The 22,464-nt window shown below is 45.7% G+C and overlaps 1 protein-coding gene across 1 annotated transcript in view; it reads left to right on the top strand.

Annotated features, from left to right (window-relative positions):
- The window catches only part of LOC109915257 (transcription factor E2F1), a 25,790-nt gene extending 19,362 nt beyond the window's left edge, over positions 1–6,428 (top strand). Inside the window, exons 3-4 of the mRNA XM_048608530.1 lie at positions 696–927; positions 3,541–6,428. Of these exons, the coding sequence (XP_048464487.1) occupies positions 696–927; positions 3,541–3,791 (483 nt within the window). The 3' untranslated portion in view covers positions 3,792–6,428. The remainder of the gene's footprint in view (positions 1–695; positions 928–3,540) is intronic.
- Positions 6,429–22,464: the final 16,036 nt, after the last annotated feature.

The raw sequence follows: 22,464 nt of genomic DNA, 5'->3' as shown, positions 1-22,464 counted from the left end.
ACACACACACACACACACACACACACACACAAAATTGTCTGCAGACAGTCTTTTAAACTAAAGAGAGAAAGGGAAACACAACAAACATTAGAATGTAAGATAACAAGGTGTAGAGCTGGATGAAAATACTTTCTGAAAATATTTCTGAAGAAGGGTCTAGGCCCGAAACGTCAGCCTTCCTGCTCCTCTGATGCTGCTTGGCCTGCTGTGTTCATCCAGCTCTACACCTTGTTATCTCAGATTCTCCAGCATCTGCAGTTCCTACTATCTCTGAAACAACATACACCACTGACTGCTGTGAAAAGCCATCTCATTCACTAATGTCCTGAAAACACTATCTGCCATCCTTACTCAGCCTGGCCTACATGTGACTCCAGACCCAGCTGCCCTTTGAAATGACCCTGCTAAGTCACCCAGTCCAAGGGTCATTAGTGATGGGCAACAAATGCTGGCCTTGCCAGAAATGCTGACATCCCATCAAGGACAGGAACAAGCCCAGCCCTCTCAATGGGAAGCAGGCTCGGTGTCATTTCTGCACTTTATTCAACGTGGGGTGGCGCATTTACACTCTGAGCCACTGCAGGCAGTAGTGATTTGACTTCACTAAATTGGTTCACTGACAGCATTTGTAATCGTGTTTTTTGTCTGTGTGTGTGCGCGTGCGTGTGTGTGTGTGTGTGTGTGTGTGTGTGAAGGCACTTCAGATCTCGTTGCAGAGCAGCAGAGGGCCTGTGGATGTCTTCCTGTGCCCCGAGAGCGGTTCGGGAACTTGCAGTCCTGTGAAGAGCCTCAGCAGCCCCGTGAAGATCAGTCCTGTTAAAGTCAGCCCCATTCGCATGGGCAGCCTGGGTCCAGTGACCCACCAGGAACTGTTGGGAAGCACTTCCCAGGGCACCATCCTCTCGTCGTCTTCAAGTCATGACCAAGGTCTGTGTGTGTTTGCCTTATTTTGTTCCCTGTGGCCTGTGTTCCAGTGCGCAGTATAGTCACCTCTGAGTCTGAAGGTCGTGGTTTCAAATCCCGCTGCAGAAGCTTGAGCGTATTGATCCGAGGCTGACATTCCAGGGGGAAGTGCTCCCTGAGGCAGCGCTGTCCTTCCAATGAGCTGTTAAATTGTTGGTCTCCCCTGCCCTTTAAATGCACACAACAGAGTCTTTCAAGAGCAGGCAATTGCTTCCTGGTGGCCTAGCCAAAATCTGTTCCACCACCACCTCCTCCTCTCTCTGTCTCTCCCTCCCTCACCACTCACCACCTCCCACCCCGGATCAACTTCACTGAAAATGAACACATTAGCTAGTCATGGAGTCATACAGGACGGAAACAGACCATTTGGTCCAACCAGTCCATGCCGAACATACTCCCAAACTAAGCTAGTCCCACCTGTCTGCGCTTGGCCCATATCCCTCCAAACATTTCTTATTCATGTATTTATCCAAATGTCTTTTAAATGTTATAACTATAACTGCATCCACCACTTCCTCTGGAAGTTCATTCCACACACAAACCACACTCTATGTAAAATGAAGTTGCTCCCATGTCTTTTCTAAATCTTTCTCCTTTCGCCTTAAAAATATGCCCCCTAGTCTTGAAAATCCCCACCCTAGGGAAAAGAGACCTGCCATTCACCTTATCTATGCTTCTCGTGATTTTATAAACCTCTATGAGGTCACCCCTCAGCCTCCAATGCTCCAGTGAAAAAAGTCCCAGCCTATCCATATAACTCAAACCCTCCATTCCCAGCAACATCCTGGTAGATCTCTTCTGAACCCTCTCCTTCCTATAACAGGGTGACCAGAACTGCACACAGTATTTTAGACATTATCACATGGCTAATTGCTTAGAATAGAATGTAAAACATTGCTAAAAGGAGCCCGAGGCTGAAGCTTTTCATCTCGCATTTGTCAGTGTAACAAGGCAAGAACAAAGGGCACTGATTTACACAGTGTGAGAAGAGGTTGCTGATTGGTTGGGCCATCGTTGGCATGGAGATATTGCAAGAAGTTACCTGTCAATCTTAGTTCTCAAGCCAGACAGGTGGATTGTGATTGGTCAAGGTGTTGCCATGGGGATGCAGCACAGATTGCCACTTTCGATGAGCCCATTTTATTCCTAATGAAAAGGTGCAATATATGGAGGAATTCCTTTTATCTGCATAAAACGGAGTTCTGTACCCTCCTATTGCATGTGCAAATACATCAGACTGTGTGCCCAGCTGCTTATCTTACAATGTGTAATTGTTAGCACAGTCTGGATCATTTAATCAATGTTGTTCAATAACAGAATCACATCTAATGGTGGATATAGTGTTCTGAAGCTTCCAAACGCAGGCTGGTTGGGCACAGCTGGCATGCAGCCCACTGTGAATGATCTTTGGGACGAGTTTGTTTCTTACAGTCCGCCCGTGTTTGGAGTGTACACCTTACCCACCTGGCATCACATTGGCACAAACTCGTACATCAAGTTGCTCAGCTTTGTGGTTGCACCTCGGTCCTGCTAAGTGCAAACTGAAAGCCTCTCACCTTCTTTTGATAGTGCGTGAATGGCACATTGCTGTCTGTGGGATCTTGCTGTGTGAAATTTAGCTGTTGTGTTTCCTACATTACAATAGTGACTCTGTTTCAGGAGTACGTGGTTGACTGTTAAATGCTCTGAGATATCGAGGTTGTGAAATAGCTACAGAAATAGAAGCCTTTTGTTTCTAAAAACACCTTGAGTGATATCTCCAAACCACATGTTATCAGGTGCATTAGGCTTTGGGCCTGTGCAATGCTGCTCTTAGACTGGGTTTTGCCCCCAAGTGCTGACTTACAAAGGTGCCGTTGTATCATTTGAAGGTTGACATTGTAACTTACACATAAGAGCAAAATACTGCCCGTTTGCTGGAGTTCTTAAAATAAAAACAAAGTGCTGGAGAAACTCAGCAAATCTGGCAGCATCTGCTGAGAGAGAAACAGAGTTAACAATTCAAGTTTGATACGAATCTTTGCCGAGAAAGAGTCATACTGATCTTAAAGCATTCACTCTGTTTTGCTCTTCACAGATCCTGCCAGCCTGGCCAAATTTGGGGCGGCTCAGTGGTTAGCACTGCTGCCTCGCAGCGCCAGGGACCCGGGTTTGATTCCACCCTCGGGCGAATATCTGTGTGGAGTTTGTACGTTCCGCCCGTGTCTGCGAGGGTTTCCTCCCACAGTCCAAAGATGTGCAGGTTAGGTGGATTGGCCATGCTAAATTGCCCATAGTTCCAGGGTGGATTAGCTATGGTAAAGGTGGGCTTATGGGGATAGGGTGTGGGATTGGGTCTCGGTGAAATTCTGTTCAAAGGGTCAGTATGGACCTGATGAGCCGAATGGCCTCTTTCCACAACTAGGGATTCTATGACTCTCCAGCACAGTTATTTGAGACATTGAAATTTGGTTTTGTTGCATCTCTCAACCTGATTATTTCTGTGTGTAGGTGTTTGTGGGGCGGAAGGTGGGGTTAAGGGAAGATCCCATCATTTCCTACAATTTCAACTGACACTTGTTTCTTCTGCTTTCACAGGGACGCACCTTGCAAGTAATACATCCTCCCCATTGGGAGGAGTTGTGGACATTAACCTCTCCCCTTTGACCTCAGCTGTCAATCTTCTACAGCAGCCAGACGACACCCTTCCCACAATCCCATTCGACGACATGTTTGTCAATCTCTCTCCGCCAGTGTTTCAGGATTACCATTTTGGTTTGGACGAAGGGGAAGGGATCAGCGAATTGTTCGACTGTGACTTTGACACGTTACCACCATTGGAGTTCTGAGGGAGTGTTTGTGCGTAAGTTAGGAGCCAGCCTGTGTTATTCTGTAACGGAAACAGAAATTGCTGGAGAAACTCAGCAGGTCTGTGCAGAGAGAAAGCAGAATCAATGTTTCAGATCAAGTGGCCTTTCTTCAGAATTTCCAGCATCTGCACTTCTTTTGTGTTTTTGTCTTGGTTTACTGTATTATTCTGTGCCAGAAATGTTTGGGAAAGGCTTCCTCCCATTCCCTCATGTGATCGATCAGCTGGAGTTGCTGGAATCGCTGGAAGATGAAAGTTTGAGGCTGGAGTGAATTTGCTCATTCCATGGTTCCTGCTCTCTATGAAGGTGCTCTCCCTTCCTGAACCACAGAGTACGTTATTGTATCTTCCCCCCACCACACCCCCTCCATTTCCTTTCCTCCCTTCCCTGTTTTTGTTTATTCTTTTGTGGAATGTGAATGTTGGCGAGACCAGCATTAATTACCCTTCCCTAATTGCCCTTGAGCTGAGTGACCAACTGGGATGTGAAGAGTGACCGTATAGTTGTTGTCTCTGGAGTTACATGTAGGCCAGGCAGGATAAGCTCAGCAATTACCTTCCTTAAAGGACAGGAATTTTTGTTTTAAGACAATAATAGTTGCTGAAACTAGCTTTAGGTTCCAGTTTAATTGAACGAATTTAAATTCCACCAACTGCCTTGATGGGATTTGAAGCCTTGTCTACAGGCCATTAGCCTGGGCCTCTGGATTGCTAGCCTAGGGACATTATGGTTACACCACCATCTCCTCTGGCATCTCCTCGGGCCATCATCTGCACACCAGACACTTGTCCTTAGCGACCAAGCAACTGTGACAGGATCATTGTAGGAGTTGTGTTCCTCCAGCTCTACACTGTGTTATCTCTGACTCCAGCATCCATGGTTCTTACTATCTCCATGTAGGAGCCATGCTCGGAGAGTGGGTGGGGGAGGCCCCACACATATCCCAGCGTTCCTCTCTTCCCTGTCCTGAGGGAGCAGCGCTGTGTACCTGAGGGGAAGTTGCAGATGGTAAGTGGATAAACCCAGCAATTCACTGTGAAAGGCCCACACTTCCTGTGCAGTCCAGATCCTCACTGGCTCACACCAACAGAGCTAGCAGCATTGGCACAAATCGACAGTGGGTGGGGCAGGGGGGTGCTCTCTCTGTTAAACTGAAGGCAGCTCTCCTGGCTCTCCTACTGAAGCAAACTCTTTGTTCTGTGAATGGTATTAATTTTAAACAATCGTTTGGTGCTAGAGGAAAGACAATGAGCTGTTGAAGCTTCCCATCTTTCACTGAGCACAAATGGCAAGTTTCAAAGACTGCGTTTGTGCCTCCCTGCCACTGCCAGGGGAGCACTGTGCACCACAGCCATGAAATCAGTGTGTCACTTTTAAACTCTTGCCCAGCAGCAAAGGAACGTTTATCAAAGAAATCACGAGACCCTGTGTCAGGACCAATCGCACCCTTTTCCTCCTGCTTGGTAAATTGATGTTCCCTTTGAATTTGGCATTCTTGCAACGGTCTGGTCAAGTGCGAGACAGAAAGCTTTGAAACCATAACTGCCTGTTTTGCCAAAATTCAGGTTTTAATTTTGTTGTGAATCAGCATTCTTCTTTTCTCTTGGCAAAGATTTCCCCTGATCGACCTCTCTTTCTTCTCCGAGCTGTTTACTTTTCCAGCCAGAGGCTGAAACCCTTCCCGGGCTGAACTATATTCCGAGATTTCCGGATGGCGCCATGTTGGTGTGGATTCTGTGCTACAGAGCTACCCGTGCAGTGGGGAGGGAGGGAATGGAGAACCCCCCCCTCCCCCAGGCCAGGGTGTGGGAGCTGTTGGGCTTGGAGTGTCACTGTGATTGACATCCCCAGTGAAAGCTGCTTAAAGTCCCTTCGGGACCCCCGTCTCCTGTGAAGGGGAACCGTTTTTGCCAACTGCGTCTTTCTGGTTGGATGGGGTAGGATGGCGCGCTCTTCGCAGCAGTGGTCCTGATGCTACTGCGGCGTTGCCATGGTGGTGCGGTGGGGGCCCAAGCTTCCTGGTAACCTTGGTAACCTGTTGGTTTAGAAATTCCGATTGGCCGGGCAGGTGAGTGACTGAGGGTCACGTCTGGGATCGTTAGGTGGTTGTTGGGGGCTTCTAACTGAACCCGTGAGCATCCTTTCCCTCCCCCAACTCTCACCCTCATGACCCAGGCAATGCCAACTGTCCAGGCCATTTCAGTGCCACCACTTACCCACCTCTGAGCAGTTTGATGGTTACATTTACGAAGCAAAGCTCAGACCCTGAAGGGAGAGGGGTAGAATTTGGATTTACATAGTGCCGTATATGACCCTCGACAACAGCCTTTGATGCAACAAAACGCCTCGAGGCGTTTCACAGGGGCGTTATTAAAATGCATGTCCGAGCCACTGAGGGATGATCAAAACAGGTAGGCTTCAGGGAATGTCTGAATGCAGGAGAGTGGGAGGCAGAGGTTTAAGGAGGGAATTCTGGAGCGGAGGTTATAGGGCACTCGAGTCTCGGCTGCTGAGGGTGGAGTAGTTAAAATCGGGGAGGCTCGAGAGGCCAGAATGGCAGTGAGCGCACAGGGACTTGGAGGGTTGGAGGTCAGAGGAGGCTGTAGAGATGGTGAGCGGGGGGATGCTGCAGAGATGGTGAGCGGGGTGGAGATGGTGAGGCGGGTGGGGGGCGGGGGCTGTGAAGTGATTTGTAAACGGGTAGAAATTGTAAAATCAGAACATTGCTTGAGGGGGATGAGGGTGGTGGGCTAGGGTCATTCAGGGAGGACTGGGTCAGTGGCAGAGGGCGATTTATGATGAGTTATGGAGTGGTAGAATGTGGTACTGTGTTGGAATAGCCCAGACCGAGGGTTACAGCAGCAAATGAGCTGAAACAAGGGTGATGCCTGGCAGGCTTAGTGATGGATACAGATGTGTAGAGGACAGAGACATCTGTGTTCAAATACACCTAACTAAAGTTGTGCCACTGTTTAGCAAAGTCATTTTATAAAAAACAAACAAGAGGTGTTATATTCAGTGGGATAGAATTGAAAAGTAGAGAGGTTATGGTAAACCTGCATCAAACCCGGGTGCAATTCTGTTCAGAAAGGATGAAGAGGGCTCTTATGTACAATATGGCTGCTGATGGCATCTTGGGAAGCACTTCATGGATTTGCAAAGTCCAGAGTTAATTATTCTTCAGTTTTCACACAATGAGCTGATGGTACTCAACTGTACCTCAACCACTGCCCCTTGACTCACCCACTGTCCCTGAATTCTCGTATGTGAATACAGGAGAGTGGGAAGCAGAGCGTTAAGTGCTGACCTAGCATCTAGTTAATGGGCCATCAGAAATCTCCTCCAGGTAAATATCGAGAAGATCGCTCAAAACTCCTTTTCCCCTGCCCCAGCTAACAACTCCATCACGTCCCTGGCAAAAGTCTGAGGTCGGGGTGGTCTGTCGATCAGCTTCATGCCAGGGAAGAATGATATCTGTTGAAATGCACAAAAACTTCTACTTCAGATTTAAAGTAACAACTGAACTCTCATGAGTAAACACCCTGGCCTGTTTAATTGTTCTTGATAAATCAACCCATCATCCCAGGAATCGGTCAAGTGAATTTCTTATGAACTGCCTCCAATGTTGGCATGTATTTTCTCAAATACAGTGACCAAAACTGTGCACAGTACTCCAAGTGAGGCCTAATAATAACCGTCTATCTTTCGATTCTTCCCACCAAAGTGCATGACCTCGCACTCCCCTTCATTAAACTCCAAGTTTTTGCCCCCCCAATAACTGATCTATATCCCATTGCTGAATCCTTATATCCTAATTGCAACATGCCCTCCCATATATTTTTGTATCATCAGCAAACAGTATACTCTGTCCTGTTCACCAAGTTAATAATATAGATATTGATAATTTATGGTGTAGACTGAACCTCATGGTACTCCATTAGGTACCTCTTGCTTCTTGAAATAGACCCGTTACTCCTGACTGTCTTCTGTGTGTTAACCAGTTCTCAATCCATTTCCCTCAGTACCATGAGCTCCTCCTGTCTTGTGCAATAACCTTGTATGTGGCACCTTATCGTACGCTTTCTGGAATCCAAATATGCTGTATCCACCAGTTCCCCTTTATCAATACTGCTTCTTATATCCAGCAAATTTGTTAAACATGATTTTCCTTTCACAAAACCATGTTGATTCTGCTTCTATTAAGCTTTTCTCAATGTCCTGTTGTTTCTTTAGTAATAGACTCTAGCATTTTCCCAATGACAGACATGAAGCTAACTGGCCTGTAGTTTCCTGCTTTCTGTCTCCTTCCCTTTTTGAACAGGGGCATATGTTAGTGGCTTTCTGGGTAGGATGCTCTTCAGAGGGTTGGTGTGGACTCGAGGGGCTGAATGGCTTGCTTCCACGCTGTAGGGATTCTGTAAAACCTGATGGATTCAGAGCATCAGGTTGAGGAGACTTGTCTATCTTTCAGCCCCATTGGTTTGTTTGCAACTTCCTGTGCTAAGGAGTTCTCTGAAAGAAGAAATTTCTCCACATCTCAGTCTTAAACTGGCACCCCTTTATTCCGAGACTATGCCCGCTGGTGGTAGGCTCCCCTCATAAGGGGGAACATCCTCTCAGCATTTACCCTCTCAACTCCCTTAAGAATCCTCTATGTTTCAATGAGATTAACTCTCGTTCCTCTAAACGCCAGTCAGTAGAGTGCCAACCTGTTTAGCCTTTGCTCATAAGGCAATCCCTCCATACTGCTGCTTTTAAACTCATTGTAAGATGTAGTGCTTCACATGTTCCTTTGAGGTAGGTCACCAAAACAGCTGACCAGCTCATCTAACTAAACAATCTCCGAGAGGCTTTGATTATATCATGAGACTTGAATTTCCTGTCCCGCTGCTGATCTTGATCTGGCCACTAGGTGGGGCAAATGTGCAGCCTTAGACCAGGTGGCTGGTAAATTTATTAGGGACATCATTATTTTTCTTGATCTGCATCCTTCATATTGCACATTTCTACGTCTGAAGGATTTATTTCAATTTAAAATAACACATTGCTTTAATTTCCATAGGGTCAGAGGTTAGGAGGGACTACATCACTGCTACTGTAATTTCTCCAACTCCCTCCATCCCCCCAACCACTTGTTTGCTCTCAATCTCATTCCCCCTCTCTCTTTTATCCTGTAACCCACACTGTCCGTTGCCTGTTTCTCTCTTGCCCCTTCTCTCTCCCTCTCTTGCCCCTTCTCTCTCTCTCCCTGTCTCGCCCCTTCTCTCTCTCTCTCCCTGTCTCGCCCCTTCTCTCTCTCTCTCTCTCTCTCGCCCCTTCTCTCTCTCGCCCCTTCTCTCTCTCTCTCGCCCCTTCTCTCTCTCTCGCCCCTTCTCTCTCTCTCTCGCCCCTTCTCTCTTTATCCTTCACTCTCTCTCTGTTACCCCTTGCTCTCTACCTCCCCCCTCTCTCTGTTACCCCTTGCTCTCTTCCTCCCCTCTCTCAGTTACCCCTTGCTCTCTACCTCCCCTCTCTGTCTTTCTTGGTCACGATTTTATTTCTTTCTGCCCACCCACCCATTACTTAAAATGATTGCTTTATCACCTATTTCCTTAGTTGCCATGACAATATTGCCTACATGAAATTTAAAGATCCAAGTCAGGATATTTTTCTCTCTCTGTGACAGGAGGGCCTTATAATTTGCAAAAGAGTTTTTTTTAAAAAATGAGGAATAATCACTTTTAGATTTATCTAGCAGCAGTCTGTGAGTGGAAGACTACAAGTCCCCCTCATCTTCCCCTCACTGAGACACATCGTCCCTTGATGGGAATTGTGCTGTGTAATATTTATATATCAATTGAGACAGCAAGTCTATCAGTCAGTCTCTATTTGACTCTCTGTGGGAGGTGTGTAGCCTATTATTGAGTTCCTGGTTAGTCTCCACTGATTTTATTGTAAGCTGGAAGCTCATGATTGCCTTATCCAATGGGATCCACTGGGCTTCAAGATGAGTTGGAAATGATTAGCCATCTTGTTTGGGCAGTGGCAGAGGGAAGGGACTTTGAGGTTTTGAGTGTGTGTCCAATTTTCACTCTCCTTTCTCCCCCACTCTCCCTGGGAGGTGCTGCCTGTTTGGAGTGTGGGGACAGTTATGTAAGGTAATTATTGACTTCTGCCTCTCCCTGCTTCCTCCATTTGATTCACATCGTCTCAGCCCTTGTCCTTGCCCAGCGTCCTTCCGTGGGCTTTCAGGGTGCCTCAGTCACAATGGGGTGGGGGGGGGGTGCCAGGAATGCCACCTTAACATAGAGTCATTACAACATGCACCAAGACCGTTCAGCCTATCAAGTCCATACTGTATTGTTCTGTCCCATCTCATCCTTGCCACATTGACCTTATGGGGTTGGAATTGTCATCGAGACATGAAACATCCACGTGCCCCCTCCACATCCTACAGCTTCCACCACCCAGAGGGAAAAGCCAGTAATATTTGGAAATGTGTGTGCTGGAGCTCCTGTTTGAGGTGTACAACATGAGTTGGACCAGTACGTTTCATTCACAAGTTTAACTGTGTTTTCCTGCACTGATTTTTAATGTAACAGAGCTCTAAGATCTGGGTTGGGGGAACAAAAGTCATTGCTTACGATACCCTAAGGTGGAATTGCCACAGTATTGAGTTGTGACACTGAATGCACATCCTGTGGGTGTGTGTGTGTGTGTGTCTGTCTGTCTGTGTGTGCGCGTGTCTGTGTGGGTGGGTGGGTGGGTGTGTGTCTGTCTGTCTGTGTGGGTGGGTGTGTGCATGTGTGGTGTATCTCAATAAAACAACTGTCTTTCCTAGAGATTTACTACCTGTGAGTCACTGATTGAACTGATATTCATTATACTCATTTGCTTGTGGAAATGTTTGTGCTTGTCCATGCGTGTGAATATACAAATATATAATATATTTCGTTTGTATAAAGTTTTAACATGGTCATTAAAACAAAAGCTGTAAAACAAATTTGTATTTGATTTATTCTGTTGAAAAATGTGCACAGCGATATCCCATTACCAGCAATATTGGAATGATCTTAAACCGCGAGTCCCAGATTATCGAACGTCCAATTTACGAATGCTCAGACTCACAAAGGAATCCAAGTACATGAATAGAGGAGGTTTGGGGAGATATGGGCCAGGAGCAGGCAGATGTTTAGATGTTTAAACCAATTAGTTTAGTTTGGGATTATGTTTGGCATGGACTGTGCTGTATGGCTCTATATGAAAGTTTTCTGTACTTACAAGTGGCTGCTTCATATTGTCCTGCATTGTGTTCTGACTTGTGTACAAATTGATTTGCAAACAGACTCAAGAACAGAGCCCATTCACAACCTGGGGACTGGCTGTAATATTTCTATAGGTCTCTTGTGGCACGGTGGTAGTGTCTTGATCTCTGTTCCAGGAGGCCTGGTTTCAAATCGCACCTACCCCAGAGGTGTTATAACATCCCTGAACTGAGTGATTAATAATGCTTAGAATGTTTCTTTTACCGATGTTAGTTGATGGATAAATATTTTCCCAGACACTGGAAGGGCTGCCCTGCTCTTTTTCCCTGCTCCAATCATATAACCCGTGGCCAAATATAACTTGGAGTCAAGTCTCACACTTGGAGCCAGCCTGGAGAACCAGGATCCACTGGGGTGGTTCAGTACAGGGCAAACATTCCCAGCAGTAGTCTACTGCTCTGTGAGCGTAGTAGCCTCTGCTATTGTGAGGACACACCATTTAGAAACGAAGTTCTCCTGTTTTAGACTGACATTAGATCCTGTTTTTACTCTGTGTCATTCATTTGTGAAACTCCTTCCCCAGAGTGCAGACGAGGTTGTGTCATTGAATATAATCAGGACTAAATTAGAGAGATCTTTGATTGACGTGGAATCCAAGGGCTTGTGTGGGACAGACAGGAAATGGAGTTTGGGTCATAATCAATTCTGCTATGATGTTATTGAATGCCAAGAGGCTTGTTAGGTTGCATTATCTACTCCTGTTGTTAATTCTTTTTAATTTAACCTATTTTTCTTATTCAGAAGTGTTATTGCACACCTCTGGAGCAGGTGGGACTCGGACCCAGGCGTCCCGTCCAGGGGTAGGGACACTAACACTGCACCATAATTCTCGTGTCCTTGTAAGGGCTGGTTATTGCAGCTATAGCCTTTGCCTCCCCCTCCCCCGTCCAATGTTCTCTTGGCCATGTTCCCATTCCTTGTCTCCATGCTGCTTCTCACTCGATTCCTTGTGCACTCTGATAGCATCCAGCTTGTCTTCTCTGACACCTCTCAAACCTTCCAGTATCTCTGTCTTCACTAAGCTACTGAGTGGAAATCTAGTATTAGAGGACCAGAACATCATCTCTAATTAAACAGTAGAGGGTTACAGTCATTATCCAGTCCTCTCTGTGACCACTGGTTGAGGATGAACTGGACTGAATGGAAATTTGGTGTCATATTTTGTTAATAGCCCCACTTTCTCTCTCCCCATCCCTCCCCTCCCACAACTCCATGTTCTCTCCATCACCAAGACTACCCACTTCCATCTCCATTGCATCTTCCATCTTTATCTGTGCTTCACTGCCATCTGTAGATCTGTCAGTTCAATGAGTTGACCTTTCCAATCTTTTGGCTGGCTTTCCACTTGCCATAAAACTTGAACTTTTCCAAAATGGTGCTGCCCCCAATCCTGGCTTGTACTGAATTCAGTTCATCTGATCATGCTGATCTGTGTTAGTTGTCAGCCTTGTATTACCTTGATTCTAAAATTCTTAATTGTATAGACAGTTCTCTCCAGGGCTCCTTGGGTCTGTATCCCTCTAAAAGTTCCCTGTGCTTCACCAACTTTGCTGGAGTTTAGAAGAATGAGGAGGATTGCATAGAACCCTATCGAACTGGAACAGAAGTAGACAGGGTAAACTCACAGGAGGGTTGTTTCTGATGGTGGGGAAGTCCAGAACCAAGGATCACTGTCTAAGGATACGGAGTAAACCTTTTAGGGTTGAGCTTAGCTCAGTTGGCTGTGGAGTAATCCTGAAGGAGGGTCATTGGACCTGAAATATTAACTCTGCTTTCTCTCCACAATGCTGCCAGACCTGCTGAGTTTTCTCAGCAATTTTTATTTTTTAAGCACTGACAATGCAGGTTCAATTCCTGCAGCAGCTGAGGTTATTGTGAAGGATTCCCCTTCTCAACCTCTTCCTTCACCTGAGGTGTGTTAACTCTCAGGTTAAACTACCACCATCATTTCTCTGTGACAAGAGGAGCAGCTCTATGGTCTGCTAGGACTATAGTGACGTTTCTTTCATCCTGAGGCATAGAATTGTACGACAAAAAGAACTGGGAATGGGGACTAAATAAATGGGACAACTGTATTGCCCCCTCATTTTAACATTGAAATTACTGCAGAAACAGGCCACATGGTCCAGCTGCCTAATGATGGTATCTGTTCTCTAGCCCCTACTGTACATCACCTCAGATTATCAATTTATCCTGCTATTCCAAAGGAAACCAAAACACAGTTTAAAAATAAAGGGTTTCTATTTAAGACAGAGATAAGGAGAATTTCTTTTCTCTGCAATGGTGAGTATTTGGAATTCTCTTACAATGAGAGTGGCAGAGGCAAGATCATTTGAATATCATTATGATAGGGTAGATTCCTGACCAACAAAGGAGTCAAAGGTTATCCTGGGACATAACGTCAAGGCCACTATTGGGTCGTATCGAATGGCAGAACAGGCACAATGGGACAAATATTCTATTGCTTGCTCATAGAAACCTAGAAAATAGGAGCAGGAGTAGGTCATTCATCCCCTTGACCTTGCTATGTCATTCAATGTGATCACATTGATCATCCAACTCAGTACCTTGTTCCCAGTTTTGTCCATTTCCTTCGATTCCCTTAGTCCTAAGAATTATATCTACATCTTTCTTGAAAATCTTCACTGCTTTACCCTAACAGTTTCCTTGTGGCAGAGAATTCCACAAGCTCACCACTCTCTGGGCAAAGAAATTCCTCCTCATCTCTGTACTAAGGCCTACCTGTTATCCTTAGGGATGTAATTGTATTGGAGGCAGTTCGGAGTCAGTTCACTAGGTTGATTCCAGAGGCAAGGAAGGGTCTTGTCTTATGAGGAGAGATTGCGTGGTTTAGCCCTATACTGCATGTAGTTTAGAAAAATGTGAGGAGATCTAATTCCAATAAGAGACAATCTAACCACTGCCCCTTGACATTCAATGGTGTTACCCTCACTGAATCCCCCACGATCAACCTCCTGGGGATTACCATTGACCAGAAACTCGACTGGACTCACCACATTAACAGAGTGGCTACAAGAGCAGGCCACAAGCTAGGAATACTGTGGCGAGTAACTCACCTCCTGACTCCTCAAAGCCTGTCCACCATCTACAAGGTGCAAGTCAGGAGTGTGATGGAATGCTCCCTACTTGCCTGGATGAGGGCAGCCCCAACAACACTCAAGACGCTTAACACCATCCAGGACAAAGCAGCCCACTTGATTAGCACCACATCTACAAGCATCCACTCCCTCCACCACCGATGCTCAGTAGCAGCAGTGTGTACCATCTGCATGATGCACTGCAGGAATTCACCAAAGATCCTCAGACAGCACCTTCCAAACCCATGACCACTTCCATCTAGTAGGACAAGGGTAGCAGATATATGGGAACACCATCACCACCTCCAAGTTCCTCTCCAAGTCACTCACCTTCCTGACTTGGAAATATTTTGCCATTCCTTCACTGTCACTGCGTCAAAAACCTGGAATTCCCTCCCTAGTAGCATTGTGTGTCAACTCACAGTAGGAGGACTGCAGCTGGTCAAAAAGGCAGCTCACCACCACCTTCTCAAGGGCAACTCGGGATGGGGAAGAAATGTTGGCCCAGGCAGCAACACCCACATCCCACAAATGAATAAAAAAAATTAATGCACACAAGACACTAAAGGGGATTGACATGAAAATGGACATAGAAGGGATATCTCCTGTTCCAGGACAATCGAGAACAGGAGGTTGTAGTTTAAGAATAAAGCGTAGTAGATTTAAAACAGAGATGAGGGGAAATTACTTCTTTCAAAGGGTTATGAATCTGTGGAAATTCACTATCCCAAACTGCAGTGGATGTTGGGATAGTGAGTAAATTTCAGGCAGCAGATAGATTTTTAATTCATAATGGGATGAAGGATGATGGGGATTGGGCAGGAAAATGGATTTCAGACCAACATGAGTCAACCATGAATGTATGAGGTCAGAAATGCTGAAGAAGGAGCAAGGCTCAAAAAGCTTGTGTTTTCAAATAAACCTGGTGGACTATAACCTGGTGTCATGTGATTTCTGCCCTTGTCCACTCCAGTCCAACACTGGCACCCTCCACATCATGAAGGTATGAAGTGTTGGAGCAGTCAACAAGCAGAATTGCCCGCTCTTGCTCCTAGATTTTGTGTTTCAGAGTCAGACAGTCATCGAGTCATGCAGCGAGGAAACAGACCCTTTGGTCCAACTAGCCCACTGACCATGTTCCCAAACTAGACTGGTCCCACCAGCCTGCATTTGGCCCATATGGTTCTCGATCCTTAGACTGTAATCCCTAGTTTTGGATCCTCAGCCTGTGAACATGGTTGTGGATCCTTACCCTGTGACCCCTCATTCTCGATCCTTAAAGAGAGATCCCTGGTTATTTTAGACTGTAACCCCTGGTTCTGGATGTCTGTATCTATGTTTGTCTGTTTTATATGGCTTCCCCTTTAAATTTCATCTGTCATTCGCCTTTCCGGCTTCAGGCTGTCACTGTTTAATTTCCGCTATTTCTCTATCAGGCGGAATTCTCTGCCTTAAAATGTCTTTGAAGGAGACTGATCAGATCAGATGCAGCAGCAGTCTGGTCAAAGGCTTAGTGACTGATAGCTAACATAGGGCCCTGGGCATCAGGAGCTGTTTGTGGAGAGTGTATAGGGACAACCAATCAGCCTGGGAAGGTAGGATGGATACAATGTAAAAGTTCCTGCTGAGTGTGTTTGAGATGGGTGGGGAAGTGAGAGAGAGAGAGGAGGGAGGGAGACAGGGTGGTCAGCTTAGGCAGCGATGAGCAGATCACTCTTCATTCTGCCTAACCGCATGCACTTCCCAGGGAGAGGTTTTTGAACCTGATACCTTGCAGAAAAGGGGGAGGAAAATTAATCGTGGAAGGGGCGTGGACAGATTCATCTGCTCTTTGTTTTTGAATGAGGAGAGAGAGGGATTGTGTGCGTTCTTGTTTTGAAAGCTCTCTTTGCCTTCAGCTGCCTTTCGAGTCGGTCCAGAGATGATGGCTTGTACTGAGATGATCACACTGTGCCTGCAAACAGGAAAACACACAGAGAATAACCCTACCAGCAGCCAAGTAAGCACGACTGTGCCGGTCTTCATCGATGTGAGTATAAATGCAACACGCAATTTGTATTCGTGTTGAAATCTCGGCAGTGTTTGCTTTTGTGCACACACACACAGATTGGGGAAATAGAAATGCGCGGAATTGCTCTATCCTCATTGATATTCTCAAAGGCTTGGACGGATTGTTTTTCTGTCTGTAAATAAACGTGGGGAGCCCAGCCGGGAATGTGCACAGATCCAGGTGTGTGTGCTCCGAGTTGTGTATCTGGCTGAACTCTTTGCAAGCTGCGAGACTTTCAGTGTGAGTTACAATCACAGGAGCCCGGAGCAGTTCCCAGATAATCGAACTGTTCAGAGCCCACCTTTGGAGTAGGTGGAACTTGACCCTGGGTCCCCTAGCTCAGAGGTAGGGTCAGTACCACTGCACCACAGGAGCCTAGAACAGTTCCCGGATATATTCCTAATCAAACTGTTCAGACCTCTGGAGCAGGTGGGACTTGAATTTGGGACCCCAGGTTCAGAGGTAGGGACACTACCACTGCAGCACAAGGGCCTGGAACAGTTCCCAGATCTTTTTCCTAATCGAACATGGATGATAGTATAATGTAGAGTATGCAGGGTAGTTTGATCTTAGTAGGATAATAGGTTGGTACAGCATCGCGGGCCAAAAGGCCTGTACTGTTCTATGTTCAAACTCTGCAAAGGTGTTCTGACACACCGCAGGAGCCGGTGAGACTTGAACCGGGGTCCCCAGGCTCAGAGGTAGCGATACTGCCACTGCACCACAAGAGCCCAGAACAGTTCCCAGATTTTCTTTTTGTATTTGAATACAAATTTCACCACCTGCAATGGTAAGATTTGAACCTGGTATTCAGAACATTAGGCTTAAATCAGTCCAATGACACTGCCACCACCACACCCCACAACAGTCCGCAAAATTTAGCAACTAGTTTTCTTCAGGTGCAGTTGTTGCTTGGTATTGATAATTATTTTGATAAATGTGAGGTTTGGGGGAGGAAAGCGCGGGGTGGGTGGATCTGTGTAAGTGACTGCTCCCTGTTCCCACTCCCCAGTGCCGAGGTTAGGCATTGGGTAAAGTGAGGGATGATTGTAATTGTTTCACTCCATACCCTCTCTGCTTGTGATATCCTCCACTGCAGTCTACTGTGTCTTCTTTCATGACACTGAGAAATTTTTGTCTTAGGCAGCCAAAACTGTGAAAAATATCTAGAGGCGAGCAATAAGGAAAGTGGATTTCACAGTAAGATTTAACTGTCTCTTGTCAGTGACTCTGGGAACGTGGCCTGGGATTTTTTTTTCCTTCTTGAGTCAGCTTTCCTTCTCTTGGCTCAGTGAGAGGACAACATTGGCCTCAGAATCAGTGCAATGTGTGAGCACAAAATACTCCCAGTGCAGTACGGAAGCAGTGCAGCACTGTCAGAGATGCTGGCTTTCCATTCGGGCTTGAAGTCCAGGGGCCTCCTGCCTGAACTCTCAGGTAGACCTCGTGGTGCTATTCCGAGGAAGAGAAGTGGGAGCTTTGTTGGGAATCCTGATCTGACCTGGTTATTATTGATACAGCGATGCTAAGGCAAAATACTGCTGCTACCTGAAACCGGAAAACACTGGAGAGACTGTTCCTGCCGGGTCAGGAGGGAGAAACAGAGTTAACATTTCAGGTCCATGACCCCTGCATCAGTAAAACAGATCATCAGGCCGTGGTCTCCTAGTCATTTGTGGGATCTTGCTGTGCTCAGATTGCCTGCTGGGCTTCCCTACGAAATAACATTTGCCTGTGTTTCTCAACAAGCGCTTCACAGGGCTGTGAAATACTTTGGGAGGTCCTGGGGAGTGAACGGCGCTACATAAATGCAGGCCCCCTTTCCTCGTCTTGTCCTGATCTCTTGCTTCGGAAATTAATTTGTGTTTAATGCTTCAGGAACTGAAAGGGGAAATTGAATGGGGTTTGCTCTTCCTGGTTGCCAGCCTGGAAGCCCTGTTGGAATTGGGCAGGATGTGGCGTCGGGTAAAGGCAAGGCTGGGCGTAGCTCTGGTGCCTTCAGCTATGAAATGGCCCGCCTGGGGAAAGCCTGAGAGTTGGATGTCTAACCCACTCTGTGTAATTCTGTTCCCGAGAAAGCAGGTAGGGTCATAAGTTAAATGCTACGTTAGCCTGATCCCTGAATAACAGATGAGTCAAGGGTTATGGGCTCAGGTAGAAAGACCATAACCTGATCAGTCACCATCTAATGGCACAGCAAGACTGAAGGACTGAATGGCCTATTCCTGCTCCTCAGTCCTGTACTATTTTTATAAAATCTAGCATTCTAACTGAATGCATCACAGATTGTTACAGCAACTGCTCTGCCCAGGACTGTAAGAAACTACAGAGAGTTGTGATCACAGCCCAGTCCATTGCACAAGCCAACCTTCCATCCATTAACTCCATCTACACTTCTCACTGCCTCAGGAAGGCAGGTAACATCATCAAAGACCTCTCCCACCCCAGTTATAATCTCTTCCAACCTCTTCTGTCAGGCAAGATGCTTAAAACAAACGTAGCAACAGATTCAAGAACAGTATCTTCCCTGCTGATTGGACCTCTCAAAGTTCAAGTGCAATGTTGATCTTGCTTTTTGAGCACCTTCTTTGCAGCTGTAACTTTGTATTCCTTGCTCTGTTCTATCACCTTATGACTTGTGTATGGAATGATCTGCTTGTACTGCACGCAAAACAAAACTTTTCACTGTACCTAGGGACATGTGATAATAATAAAGCAAATCAAATCCAAGGGGCTGGGGAGGGTAGAGGATTGCAGGTATGAACCTCACACTGTGATTGAGGAAATAAGGGGATGGTCTTCCAATGGAGTGAGAATCAACAGACTTTGTCCCTGTGCATCTTCTTGAGGATGGTTCAGAAGCGGCTGCGGGAAGGCCTGAAGAGAAGCTGCCAGACCCTGATGGAACCGGTTGCAGTGTCTGGGCAAGAACAGTGTCTGGAGTTGAAAAATAATTAATGGCCAGAACACAAGAGAGACACAAGAATGTTGCAGATTGACGGGATGATGAAAGGATTGGCCGTATCTGAGTGGTTGAACCGAATAACATACTGCAGTGCTCCACCAGCACCTTCTCACGGGCAACAAGTGCTGGTCAAGCCTGGTCATTATCCTCCCAGCCCTGCCCAAACAACACCAAAAGAACGTAGGGGTCAAATAAGAAAGCAGAACCCCAATCCCCAATGCCGATGAGCTGCCCCCAGAGCAGGCTGAGCTTTCAGCGGAGACTCCCTGTTTGTGGGTCACCCCTCTGTTCTCGGCTGATTGTATGATCGCAGTGCTGCATGTGTACAAAGGCAGCACAAGGGTACAAGCCTCCACACTGTCTGATATCAGGTACAGGAACTGAAAGACGCAAACCAGTGGACTCTGAGAGTCTGTGTGCCTGGCCATACATTTTATCTATCGTGGGCCCCTTATACCTCCAGCTCTATGCTGGGTGGCAAACCTTGGGTTGAAGTAACTACAGATTCACACTGGGGTAAATGATCCATGTAAGTAATGCTGCGGAAAATAGGTTGTTTGTTGATGAAACAAACAAAAAAAATGTGTTTGCATATTCTGGACACATTGTGAGGACAGATCAAAATGGGCACTTGCAGGAGTTAACGATGAAATGGATGGTGCATTATAATTCGAGTTGCTATCTCTGCCATCTTAATTCACAGTCCTGGCTTAGCTGTATGCATTAGGTGAATTTCCAAATACACAGGAGGATTTGGGACATGTACTCTGGGCTGGAGGGGGATCTTGCAGTGGGAAAGAGAGAACCTAGTTGTTACAGTCTATGTAGGTATCATCAATATAAATAGGACTATCAAGGAAGTTCTTCAGAGTTAATAATGAGCAACCAGAGGCTAAATTATAAAGCACAGCCGAAATGTGATATTCAGTGGAGTGGAACACGTGCATGTGACATAGGGTAAGTAAGATTAAAGAGATGAAAACATGGCTTATAGGTTGATGGGGGAGAAATTGGTTTCAATTTTTGGGGCTCTGACACCGGCACTGGGGCAAGTGGAGGCTGTTGCTTTGGAACATGCTTCCCTCAAACAGTTCTGAGACCAGTGATCTGTCAGGTTGTGTAACTAAATGATAGAGAGTGCTTGAACTTGAGGAGTGGGTGTGGGGGAAGGGTTCATGTGAGAGGAGATGTAATCACGTAAAGATAGAGACCAAGACAAGGGACAAAGGGCTGGCAAAGTGGGTAATAATAATTACAGCGTGGCAGGAAGGGACAGCCCTTCTAAACTTAATACTGCACCAACAGATAAGCCTCGAAGTTGCAAAAAGAAGTAAAATAAAATCCTAAAAATCTGTATCTGAATATACATCGCATTTTATCTCTGAGTCTGCGCATGCAATGGTGGCTTCTGGAAGTAGAGGCCAATGTGTTGGCACTCCGATTGGCTCGCAGGGAACCTCTGAGCAGTGGCTGTGCAGCTTATAGACTCATAGAATCATATAGCACAGAAACAGATCCTTTGGTCTAATACATCCATGCTGTCCAGATATTCTGTATTAATCTAGTCCCATTTGTCAGCATTTGGCCCATATCCCTCTAAACCGTTCCTATTCATATACCCATTCAGATGCCTTTTAAATGTTGTAATTGTACCAGCCTCCACCACTTCCTCTGGCAGCTCGTTCCATACATGCAACACCCTCTGTGTGAAAAAGTTGCCCCTTAGGTCCCTTTGAAATCTTTCCCTTCTCACCTTAAACCGATGCCCTCTCGTTTTGGGCTCCCTACGCTGGGGAAAAGATCATGGCTATTCACCCTATCCATGCCCCTCATGATTTTATAAATCTCTATTAAGGTCACCCCTCAGCCTCTGGCACTCCAGGGAAAGTAGCCCCAGCCTATACAACCTCTCCCTGTAGTTATAGGGAACATTGGGCATGAGATGAAAGAACGATGATAATCACGGATGATTTGAATCTAGATATAGATTGGATGAATCAATTGGACAAAGGTAACCTGGAAGATTAATTCATAGAGTGTCGTAGGGACAGTTTCTTGAAGCAACATGCTCAAGAGCCAGTTAGGAAGCAGGCTATCCCAGACATTACAGTGTGTAAATTCACCATCTTAATGAATGATCTCATAGTAAGGACACCCCTATTGAGCAGTGATCATAACAAAATTGAATTTTGCATTAACAAAGAGAGGAGTGGGTCTAATTCTTATGTTTGAAACTTAAATAAAGGCTATTATAAGGGTATGAGAACAGAGCTGGCTAATGTCAACTGAGAAATTAAGTTAAGAGCTATGTCAGTGGAGATGCAGTGGAAGACACTTAAAAGAGATATTTCACAGCATTCAAATGAAATACATTGCAGTGAGAAAGAAGGACTCAAGGGGAAATGTGCAATATTGGTAAGGGAATGAAGGTTAGTGGGGAAAGGATTATCAGATTAGCCATGATCCCACTGAATGGCAGAGGAGACTCAATGGGCTGAATGGCCTATTCTGCTCCCGTGTCTGATGGTCTTATCTATGGCTAGCAAAAGAAGTTAAAAATACTATCAAATTGAAAGAAAACATACAATTATGCAAAGATTAGTGACAGTCAAAAGATTGGACAGAACATAGAAAAAACAGCAAGGATGCCTAAAATAATAATATTGAGGGAAAATGGGCATTTGAGAGAAAGATTACTATAAATATAAAAACAAGTAGTAAGAGTTTTAATAGGTGTTTCTAAAGGAAGAGAGTAACTAAAGTCCTCCCCAGTGTCTGTGAAATTAATAGTGGAAAATAATAAAGTGGTGGATGCATTGAACAGACATTTGGTATCAGCTTTCACTGTGGAAGACTCAAATAACATCCTAGTATTAGCTGTGAATCAGGACGTGAAAGGGAGGGAGGAACATAAAAAAAGGGAGTGGCTGCTGAGATTGTAGGTGTATTTATAGAGCCATAAGGTGCAGAAACAGGCTGTTCAACCCAACTCATCCATGCCGAACAGGTTTCCTAAACTGGACTAGTCCTATTTGCTTGCATTTGGCCCAAATTGTTCTAACCTTTCCTAAATATTTACCTGAGCAAGAATCTTTTAAATGTTATAATTGTACCTGCCTCTACCACTTTCTCTGGCACCATCTCTGTGTGATGTGATTTGGTTTGATTTGATTTATTATTGTCACGTGTATCGAGATACAGTGAGAAGTATTGCTCTGCATGCTAACCAGACAAA

Source organism: Rhincodon typus, chromosome 19 (genome assembly GCF_021869965.1).
Source record: "Rhincodon typus isolate 14 chromosome 19, sRhiTyp1.1, whole genome shotgun sequence".
Taxonomy (NCBI): Eukaryota; Metazoa; Chordata; class Chondrichthyes; order Orectolobiformes; family Rhincodontidae; genus Rhincodon; species Rhincodon typus.
The sequence above is the reverse complement of the archived record's forward strand: the minus strand, read 5'-3'. Positions and strand labels throughout refer to the sequence as shown.